We start from the raw sequence: 12,223 nt of genomic DNA, 5'->3' as shown, positions 1-12,223 counted from the left end.
TATATATAATATATATATATAAACTTTTGGTCTGTACTGTATATATATATATATATATAAACTTTTGGTCTGTACTGTATATATAATATATATATATATAAACTTTTGGTCTGTACTGTATATATATATATATATATATATATAAACTTTTGGTCTGTACTGTATATATATATATATATATAAACTTTTGGTCTGTACTGTATATATAATATATATATAAACTTTTGGTCTGTACTGTATATATAATATATATATAAACTTTTGGTCTGTACTGTATATATAATATATATATAAACTTTTGGTCTGTACTGTATATATAATATATATATAAACTTTTGGTCTGTACTGTATATATAATATATATATATATAAACTTTTGGTCTGTACTGTATATATAATATATATATATATAAACTTTTGGTCTGTACTGTATATATAATATATATATATATAAACTTTTGGTCTGTACTGTATATATAATATATATATATATAAACTTTTGGTCTGTACTGTATATATAATATATATATAAACTTTTGGTCTGTACTGTATATATAATATATATATATATAAACTTTTGGTCTGTACTGTATATATAATATATATATATATAAACTTTTGGTCTGTACTGTATATATAATATATATATAAACTTTTGGTCTGTACTGTATATATAATATATATATATATAAACTTTTGGTCTGTACTGTATATATAATATATATATATATATAAACTTTTGGTCTGTACTGTATATATAATATATATATATATAAACTTTTGGTCTGTACTGTATATATATATATATATATATAAACTTTTGGTCTGTACTGTATATATAATATATATATAAACTTTTGGTCTGTACTGTATATATAATATGTATATAAACTTTTGGTCTGTACTGTATATATAATATATATATATATATAAACTTTTGGTCTGTACTGTATATATATATATATATATATAAACTTTTGGTCTGTACTGTATATATAATATATATATAAACTTTTGGTCTGTACTGTATATATAATATATATATATATAAACTTTTGGTCTGTACTGTATATATAATATATATATATATAAACTTTTGGTCTGTACTGTATATATAATATATATATAAACTTTTGGTCTGTACTGTATATATAATATATATATATATAAACTTTTGGTCTGTACTGTATATATAATATATATATATATAAACTTTTGGTCTGTACTGTATATATAATATATATATAAACTTTTGGTCTGTACTGTATATATAATATATATATATATAAACTTTTGGTCTGTACTGTATATATAATATATATATATATATAAACTTTTGGTCTGTACTGTATATATAATATATATATATATAAACTTTTGGTCTGTACTGTATATATATATATATATATATAAACTTTTGGTCTGTACTGTATATATAATATATATATAAACTTTTGGTCTGTACTGTATATATAATATGTATATAAACTTTTGGTCTGTACTGTATATATAATATATATATAAACTTTTGGTCTGTACTGTATATATAATATATATATAAACTTTTGGTCTGTACTGTATATATATATATATATATAAACTTTTGGTCTGTACTGTATATATAATATATATATAAACTTTTGGTCTGTACTGTATATATAATATATATATATATAAACTTTTGGTCTGTACTGTATATATAATATATATATAAACTTTTGGTCTGTACTGTATATATATATATATATATAAACTTTTGGTCTGTACTGTATATATAATATATATATATATAAACTTTTGGTCTGTACTGTATATATATATATATATATATAAACTTTTGGTCTGTACTGTATATATAATATATATATATATAAACTTTTGGTCTGTACTGTATATATAATATATATATATATAAACTTTTGGTCTGTACTGTATATATAATATATATATAAACTTTTGGTCTGTACTGTATATATAATATATATATATATATAAACTTTTGGTCTGTACTGTATATATAATATATATATAAACTTTTGGTCTGTACTGTATATATAATATATATATATATAAACTTTTGGTCTGTACTGTATATATAATATATATATAAACTTTTGGTCTGTACTGTATATATAATATATATATATATAAACTTTTGGTCTGTACTGTATATATAATATATATATATATATAAACTTTTGGTCTGTACTGTATATATATATATATATATAAACTTTTGGTCTGTACTGTATATATAATATATATATAAACTTTTGGTCTGTACTGTATATATAATATATATATAAACTTTTGGTCTGTACTGTATATATAATATATATATAAACTTTTGGTCTGTACTGTATATATAATATATATATAAACTTTTGGTCTGTACTGTATATATAATATATATATATATAAACTTTTGGTCTGTACTGTATATATAATATATATATAAACTTTTGGTCTGTACTGTATATATAATATATATATAAACTTTTGGTCTGTACTGTATATATAATATATATATATATAACTTTTGGTCTGTACTGTATATATAATATATATATATATAAACTTTTGGTCTGTACTGTATATATATATATATATATATAAACTTTTGGTCTGTACTGTATATATAATATATATATATATATAAACTTTTGGTCTGTACTGTATATATAATATATATATATATATAAACTTTTGGTCTGTACTGTATATATAATATATATATAAACTTTTGGTCTGTACTGTATATATAATATATATATAAACTTTTGGTCTGTACTGTATATATAATATATATATAAACTTTTGGTCTGTACTGTATATATAATATATATATATATAAACTTTTGGTCTGTACTGTATATATATATATATATATATAACTTTTGGTCTGTACTGTATATATAATATATATATATATATAAACTTTTGGTCTGTACTGTATATATAATATATATATAAACTTTTGGTCTGTACTGTATATATAATATATATATAAACTTTTGGTCTGTACTGTATATATAATATATATATATATATATATATATAACTTTTGGTCTGTACTGTATATATAATATATATATATATATAAACTTTTGGTCTGTACTGTATATATAATATATATATATATATATATAAACTTTTGGTCTGTACTGTATATACCTTTTGTGAATGACTGGTTGTAAAATCTAAATAATAACAAAAAATGATAATGGAAAAAAAAAATGCAGCTGATGTATTTCTTTCACTGTTTCCATGCAATAGCAAGAAGTTCAAACATTTATGAGTTTAATAGATTTTAAGAAAAAGTCATGTATCCTCCCAAATTGTGTTTATATGCGCAAAAGAAACAACACAAAGTCAACTCAGGTCTACTGGTTCAGTCTCGGTTATAAACTTCCCTCCAGCAAACATCTGAATGCAGAAGGAGAAACGTTTATTGCGTTCTATCTTTCTGTGTTGTTTCTCTCTTTCTCACTCTTTCGTTTGCATGCATGCCTGCATTCTTTCCTCCAATGTTTGCATGCATGCATTTTTTTATTTTTATTTTTTCTTGCTTGTTTTGTTTAACTTTTATCAAAGCAGTTTAGCAACAATTTAATTTAATTTTTATATATTTTTTGGTAAATGTGTGAACTCGTGCTTTTATCTGTTAATATTAAATACATACATGAATATCTAAAGCGGTGAAATGTCTCTGAGACAGTTTAGTTCCTGTCACTCATGTAACTTCAGTCGTTTTCTGACCAGGCTTTTTTCTCCTCTTGATGCTATTATTATACATTATTTTTGTACTAGAATAAATTACACTTTATGACAATATTATGCCTAAGAATCTGTATTTTTAATCAGTACTGAATCCAATTTAAACTCCTGATTACCTTCAGAACAAACATTGAGAGAAAAAGCATTGAACAAAAAATATTTAGCTGTGTTTATAAAGAACACTGAAAATATCTTCCTGGATACCGTCTGCAGTTTATATTTAATAAATACATTACATTACATACAGTATAAACCAATCGTGTGCCTTTTTCCTGAGTGTCTTCTTTGTATCTTGAGTGGAACCCAGAGTCAGACGTCAATTTAGAATAAACGACGTCTTTGTTATTTCTCATAAACTGAGTTTGCAGAATCAGTCAGCAACTGGGTTTAATGCTTCAACGGCGATGGTGAGAACATGCAGACTACCTTTGAGCTACACAGAGCAAGACATGCCTGATACTAAAAAAAAATATGTACAACGAAGAATCGCTCGAACATAAGCATACTGGCCAGAAAAGCTATTTCTGAATTCAACAGGCCCACCACATGCTCAAAAGCATCAAAGCCACTGATGTTGTCAAAAGCAGAAGTGAGAAGTTTCAGGAAAAAAAAAAAATTACAATTTCCAAAGGTTCCCTCACTCAGAGTGAGGCCTGGTGTAACTTTAATTTCATTGCAGTGTCAAAACAAATGTGTATTAAGCCTCAATGCCGTGTCCACACTGGGATAAAAGTGAATTATCTTTGTGCAATGCTGTTTTGTTTTCTTTGCCACAACAAATTCCCCCCATGAAGCAGTTTGCAGGTAAGCATCCTCTAGAGTCAAATCTCTACTGGACTGAAGGGAATCCAGATGTTTGCAGTGTGGGTCTGTTGCTCTGGGAGTTTTAGCAGGAGGTTGCTGCTTCTTGCATCAGATAAAATGTAACCCCATTTCCCCAGAGAGAGCCCTCATGTGAGAGAGAAAGACTCGAGCTCAATGTACAATATGCTTTTCACATTGTCAAATAAACTATTTAAACAGGAAGTACATTAAGATCAACTGCAATGAAATTAAAAATAAAACCTTTTTATATTCATAGTCCAGTCATATTTCACTTTCAGTTTCTCCTCTTCGGATTTATTAGAGTATAATAAACCAGGGCGAATTCATTCAGCAACCAGCCATCATTTTATTGTGTGTGTGTGTGTGTGTGTGTGTGTGTGTGTGTGTGTGTGTGAGAGAGAGAGAGAGAGAGAGAGAGAGAGAGAGAGAGAGAGAGAGAGAGAGAGAGAGAAAGAGAGAGAGAGCTAACATCCCACCAACATCTCCATCTTCCCACAATCTTTCTATAATATGATTTTCCATGATCTATTTTCAGCTCCTGTTGTGTTGAAGAATTTTCGTCTACAGCATCTTTTTAAGACACGAGTTTGGTTGGATCTAAACTTGGATACTCGCTTGTCTGATCTTCTCATTTACACTTCCAGCCTCACCAGTGAATAAGACTTTCCTGATAAATCTGTTATTCCATTAATATATTATTTTCCCAAATGTTTTTTTTTTTTTTTTTTTTTTGCGAACAAGAACATGTTTGTGCGTGTGTGTGTGTAAAGATAAAACCTAAAAGAATAATAATAATAATAATAATAATAATAATAATAATAATAATAATAATAATAATAATAATAATAATAATAATAATAATATGATATTTCCTTTTTGTTCGGTAAGACTCATTTTTCTATAAGAATGATTTAGAGAAGAAAACCGGCAGCAGTGTGAAATGAAGTATTGAATGAATGAAGTCGCTTTCAACCAATGGTGTGATCCGTGGGCGGGGCTATGCTAATTACTCTTAGATGCAGATGCTAGCGTCTGAACAGCTGGAGGATGAAGAGTAGTAAAGCATCGCGAAGACACAGAGCTGCTTATAGTCCTGTTCTCTTCCAGCATTTCAGCATCAGGTGAGATTTACATCTTAACTTGTTTTTTGTTTTTTAAAGATTTTATTCATGACATGTTTCTAAAGCATGTGAATAGGACAGCACGTGACCTTTACATCTGACTTTACATCTCAGTCTCACTATGGAGGCACTTTATTCTGACTGATATCCTGCTTTAAAAATATCTTCTTCTGGTAAAATGCGTAACTCAATCGTGTACAGTTCTGTGGAGATTAGCTGTGTTTCTGCAAAGTCCCATTCCTCACGATGTGATGGTAAAATACATGTTCCCACATTCCAAACTGGAAATATCGTGACGCAGAGTTTCGGTCCAGCAGTTACACCCTGCTTTTCTGGCAGCTCATGGTATTATAATAGTATCATGAAAATAGAATAGAAATAGAAGTTAGGTTGTATTTGTTAATCTGTAGGTCGTGTGTGATTGTAATAAGAAAATAAGAAACAAATAATGTAATGTTCCAGTTTAAATGTGAAAGATTTTCCATTAAACTCAGTCGCATTTAAAAATCCTGCATGGTGCATCATACGACTCTGTAAAGCGCCGAAGACGACGAGTGCAAAATGTCTCTTTATGCACATTATCTCGTGTTAATTAAAAGAAATCGTTTGAATGACTGCAGAACGCAACTACTACTGCAGACTGCAAAACCTGAACTAGAAACTGTGAAAACCTGTGCACGTTTAATCAGCTGATCATCTGGATGTTCGCTTGAACGTTTTTCCTCCAACATCACACAGACGTTGTGCAGCGTGCAGGAGAATTGTCAGGGTTTTTGGTTCCAGTGAGGAGAAGGAACTCTATTTAACACCATATTCTAGACAATTGAGTGTTACAACTTTGTGGAAAAACCTGGGTCAGGTGTCCCAAAAGTTTTGGTCACATAGTGTGTATTGTTAGAAGAAAGAGGAATGTGACTGTAGACAGACTCGGAGCTCCTCAGTGTTCAAGAGGATGATGTGTAGAAATCAAAATTATATTTGCAGCACAAACAACATCAAATCCTGCAGAAATAAAGAGTCCTGAAGCACGAGCTAAGGCCCTGTTTAGCCCATTTATACATTTATCTCTCTTTCCTCTCTGTTATAGTCATATCTGTGTGCCACTTTGTGGATGTATGTAGTTCATATATGCAAATAGGTGTCTAGGTTTCTATTCCTGGCCAAGTTTAGTTTCTCATCTCATCTGAGTCTCTGAGGAGTTGAACATTTGATTCCTGAAATTAGTTTTCTGTCTGCTGATTTTAAATGATCTTTATTTAATATTCTCGAACAGCAACAGTTCTATTAAAACATTTGCCCAAATGATCCATAAATATTCTAATATTAATTCTGACTTCATGTGTCTCAGGTCTCGTAACTAGAACAGTAGTAAATATCATTCAGGACGACGTTATTGTGACTGGTGGAGCAGTTTAGTGTTGATTAACCGCTGCGGCCGAAACGATCATATCACCTTTTGTGTCAAATATTTTCTCCACCTGTTTAAGTTCATGGGCTTCAGGAGACGCCATGATGAAACTGTTTATTTGTATTTTTTTTTTGGTAGTAATGCAATGTTATTCCTTTGACAGTTTTAGTAATTAGTCTCCTCCAGCGCAGCTCCTGTGGGAGAGAAACGCTGAAACGCTGAAGCTCCTCTATGTTTGCGCGTCTTCTTTTCCACTGTTTGACCTTTGGGAACTCTTCAGAGGAAGCAGTGCTGCTAAAGGATCTGAAGCGAAGGCGAATATAAAGGTGCAGGGGTTAAAAAACTGGATGATAAAACTTTCAATAAAGCTTTTTATAGCTACGTAGGACGAGTGGTGTTCAGAGTTCTGCTCTGGAGCTCAAACTACGTTCAGGAAAGTCAAGATTTTATAGCGTTTGTACAAAATTTCAACATCTGTTATAAAACAAGTTTTATTTGAATTCAGAGTGAAATTGTTCTAAAAAGGGTTTATAGATGATTCTTGTAGAGGAACCGCTGAAGAACCTAAGAGTACTTGTCGTGTAAACATTAATATGAGCGTTATATTCTTATTATCATGCTGTATGATTAAGAGGAGAAAAATCTTATATTCTTTTATTTCCCCGAACATTTGATTATATTGAAGATGATTTTACTCCTGTCTCAGAGTAAGCTCACCACTGAGCTGCGCTTGCACTGATGTACAGCCCTGATTAGGAATGCACTCTTCACTCATACTTTAGCAAATATGAGGAAGTAGGATTTTAAGTGGCAGATGTGGAGGTTTGTGATAGAGATCTGTTGTCAGAAAGACCACTTCCCTGCATTTCTATTCATATCTGCACACACTGAGTGTTCGGTGTTAAAACACAGTCACCTGTGAAACGAACAAACAGGAAGATTAACGCTCGTACACGCTGTAGGCCCGAGTCTGCTTTATAAGGTAAGAATGGCACAAGATATGGATTCCTCTGGATTCCTCGAGCCCCTGGGTGCCAGGAGTGGGCGAGAGGGAAACGGGCATTGCTGGGTCATGGGAACCGCAGCACTGTATCCGCTCACCATTGGGTTCGATGGAATTATAAATAGGAGAGGTCAAACATGTTTAATATGAGAGACCAGAGGGAAACAGTGGTGGATGATTTTTCTACAAAACATCTTTCTACTACATTACGTCCTCAGTGCAGAGAGAAACCGATAATAATACAAACATTAACCAACATGGATTTAAAATATACAGTCTACTGTAGGTTCTACATACAGATACTGTATACATAGAAGCCCTTCACTGCTGAACAACTATTATGGGATGTCTATATACTCTATAGATCCCTGGTTATTTGGGTTTATTTAGTCTCGATGGGATGTTGGTCCATCACATGACCCTATGCTCTCACACACTGCATGCATGGAAACCTGGAGAACCCTCACAATCATGTCATATTCCACACATTCAGGTACCCACGCTCAGGACCAACACCTGCTGCACATCTGCATCCCTCTAGTGTTCAAACACTGAATTCTAAATTACAGGTTATTTACAGCAGAGTTTCAGCTTCCATCACTAGTCCATCACGAATCCATCACTTAGAACATTTTCAGAGAATTTTATGCAGAACCCTACAATTGAGGGTTCTTTATTAGAGAGGGTTCCATATAGTACCTGTTTGGGAGTTTAGGAACTCTTAGATGAGGTCTGGGTAGATGAAATCTACATACAAGTTCTGTATGATGCACTTTTTTTTAGATACTTCTCTCTGTCTCTCTGTCTCTCTTTGTGTGTGTTGTTTGCTAGCTGCAGTCCCTCAGTGCAAAAACTTACACTTTTACCCTTTTAGATGTTCTGTTAGTGTGCAGTTTGCTGATGGGAGATCAGGGGGCGGACAGGAACCGAACCCGCCCAGAGTCGTGCTGTTATTTTAACGGTGGCTGCAGTTCTGCCTGCTGAACTCCTTTAAATGGAGATGGTGTATATTTAACCCAAGTGCAGTGGAAATGCGCACACGCACGGGGATGGTGCAGATCTTGGGGGCGTCTGCACTAACTTTAGCCTCCTGTCTCTCTCAGTAAACACCCGCCGATCCCGGCCAGAGGGGGCATGGGGGGGGGGGGATGAAATGTGATGAAATGTGATGTGTACAAACATTACAATGTGCCTGTGCATCCATAAGGCTCACTATATTATCCAAATATTTGTATATTAGAATCAATTATTTGTTTGTTAAATAATATTTCTGTCCTTTCACTCGATTTACCAGAAAAATGTTCAGACTCCATTTTTATTACAGAAAACTGATGGAATGTGACGTTTGCAATAATGTAAAAATGATCTAATAATGCAGAAGTGCCACAAACCTTTTTTCCTATGAGCGGCCAAAACCCGAACTTGATTAAAAGTAAATGCTGCATTATACCAAACTGTACTATAATAAAAGTAATGCCATGATTCTCTTATATTTATATTATTATTATATATTATTTTCCATTATTATTTAATATTTTTATGTAGATAAATAAATATTAAACATTACTGTGTAATCTGCATAATTAATGCAGTTTTATAGATAAGAGATTCCTGCAGTACAATAAAACAGAGACGCACTCGTTTATCCTACACTCGAGTTCACTGCATTATTCCGGTTATAAGCAGTGTACAGATGTTTGTTTGTAACGTCAGTAACCTCTGAAAGTGAATTATGGGAAAATTGGGAAAATCATATTCACTTATATTTTCTACATTTATTTCAATTTACAGTTTTTGCAGCTCATAAAAAAATTAGTTTAAATGTTAAATAAGAAATACATTTCTGTATTGTTGCATTTTTTCTCTTTTTTTTCCTCTTCTCATATAGGGCATAGCGGTCTAACTACTATCACTCATCAGACCAGTGTTGGGCCCCGGGCACTATTTTAGGCTTTTCTATAAGAATGATTTAAATGAACTTACCCTAATTAACATGTTGGGTTTACTGGAGCATCAGACAGGACACCGATCATATCTGAGCTTTGATATTTTTACAGAAACTTCCCTGGAGAAGAACATCATGGGACGAAAGAAAATACAGATCTCACGGATTCTCGACCAAAGAAACCGGCAGGTATGCTGCTATTACTGATTATGATGATCATTTATTTCCACTGAAGGAGTATTATCACATATAACACACATAATAGATGACGCATAGTCCAAGGAAAACGTTTGCACCCTCTGATTGGAATACATATTTATTCATGTTTATTCATATTTATACATATTTATTCATATTTATACATATTTATACATATTTATTCATATTTATACATATTTATACATATTTAACTCTAAATATTCTGAACATCAGTAAAATCTGATGAGATTTAAAGTTTATTTAGTTTAAGGGTTAAGTAAATGGATTTTAGATTTAAAGTTGAGAACTCAGAACTGGTCGAGATCCTTCTCAGGAGCAGTGTTACGTGGGCCAGTTCTTAGTAATACCGAGAAGCCCGGTGACCCCCCCCCCTCTCTCCCCCCCCCTTCTCCTCCCCCCTCTCCTCCCCCTCCCCCGTCTGTGGTTTCTATAGGTGACATTCACCAAGCGTAAGTTCGGCCTGATGAAGAAGGCCTACGAGCTGAGCGTGCTGTGCGACTGTGAAATTGCTCTCATCATCTTCAACAGCACCAATCGTCTCTTCCAGTACGCCAGCACTGACATGGACAAAGTGCTCCTCAAATACACCGAGTACAGCGAACCTCACGAGAGTCGCACCAACACTGACATCCTGGAGGTACACACACACACACACACACACACACACACACACACACACACACACACACACACACACTGTAATGACATGTTTCATACTGTTCATGTTTGCAAATATAGTAGTTTTATTTTGGGTGTAAATAATAAAAAAACCAAATAAATAGAAAATTAAAAAAATGAATAAATTAATAAAAATAATATATATATGTGTGTGTGTGTGTGTGTGTGTGTGTGTGTGTGTGTGTGTGTGTGTGTGTGTGTGTGTGTGTGTGTGTGTTTGTGTGTGTGTAAATAATACTTCTATAACAAACCTAATGTTATATTAGAATGAGAAGGTTAATATAAACATCACAGCTGCTGTTATAGAAACAGATCATATTCCTCTGCTGTTACACAATAAAGAACTGCACAAAAATCTACAATTAAATCAGGAATAAATGTTCTATCCATCTGGGAGAATAACAACTAAAGTTTATTTAATATTTAATATAAGTTTCAAGACTAGATTTTAAAAGTATGCCAGACTCCACGCATTTATAGGTGACGGAAAATAACTGAAAATCATTCACATTGAATAACAGATCCAGTCGCTCAGAACACACTGCTGGAGATCCTGGAAGAGGAAACCTTCAGAGAAAAGCAGAACACATGGGCTTATAGATACGACATGTCTGCTTTGTGTGTATGTTTGTTATTGCAGGTCATGACTGTACTCCAGTAAGGAGTTTTGGAGAAATTCAGATCATCTGTAATTGAAACTATTTTGCTTTGGTTTTTATCTTCTGTTCTCTGATGGTTGAAGACTTTACGTAGGAAAGGACTGGGTCTGGATGGAGCTGAGCATGAGCATGACCATGAGGACAGTGTGCAGACAGGCCAGGAGAAATATCTGATGAGTGAGGACATGGATCACAACATCTCCAGGCAACGTTATTATGTCAGTATAATCGAAATGTTTTTTTACACATAGACACACATTTGTTGCATTAAATAAGAATGTTCTTAAATAGACTCGTTTTTATAGCCCACTGTTTTATATCATAATGCATGCAGTCTGTGGATGGAGATGTTGAAGGAACAGCAATCCTTCAGATCATGATACAAACATGTCTGTTCTTCCTCCACAGGCTCCCTCTATCCTTCCTTCAGAGGCTCAGGTGCTAATGGGCGTCGGCTGTGAGAATGGATACCCTCCGAACACGAATCTGGGAGGAAACCGAACTTCATCCTTCAAACCTCTGAGCTCCAGGCCCGGATCTGCCGGACCTGCCGGATCCAACACACACTCCACAGTCATGGGCACACAT

The 12,223-nt window shown here is 32.6% G+C and overlaps 2 protein-coding genes across 2 annotated transcripts in view; both read left to right on the top strand.

The window, feature by feature from the left end:
* The window catches only part of borcs8 (BLOC-1 related complex subunit 8), a gene marked incomplete at its 3' end in the record, with an annotated part of 6,910 nt that extends 1,648 nt beyond the window's left edge, over window positions 1-5,262 (top strand). Inside the window, exon 6 of the mRNA XM_083559572.1 lies at window positions 5,138-5,262. Within this exon, the coding sequence (XP_083415698.1) occupies window positions 5,138-5,262 (125 nt within the window). The remainder of the gene's footprint in view (window positions 1-5,137) is intronic.
* Window positions 5,263-5,601: 339 nt separating this feature from the next.
* The window catches only part of mef2b (myocyte enhancer factor 2b), a 12,033-nt gene continuing 5,411 nt past the window's right edge, over window positions 5,602-12,223 (top strand). Inside the window, exons 1-5 of the mRNA XM_083559639.1 lie at window positions 5,602-5,723; window positions 10,192-10,268; window positions 10,732-10,935; window positions 11,719-11,853; window positions 12,044-12,223. The exon at window positions 12,044-12,223 is cut by the window's right edge and continues 4 nt beyond it. Of these exons, the coding sequence (XP_083415765.1) occupies window positions 10,215-10,268; window positions 10,732-10,935; window positions 11,719-11,853; window positions 12,044-12,223 (573 nt within the window). The 5' untranslated portion in view covers window positions 5,602-5,723; window positions 10,192-10,214. The remainder of the gene's footprint in view (window positions 5,724-10,191; window positions 10,269-10,731; window positions 10,936-11,718; window positions 11,854-12,043) is intronic.

The sequence above is a fragment of the Silurus aristotelis genome, assembly GCF_946808225.1.
Source record: "Silurus aristotelis genome assembly, chromosome: 13".
Taxonomy (NCBI): Eukaryota; Metazoa; Chordata; class Actinopteri; order Siluriformes; family Siluridae; genus Silurus; species Silurus aristotelis.
This window is presented reverse-complemented; position numbering and strand designations above follow the sequence as displayed.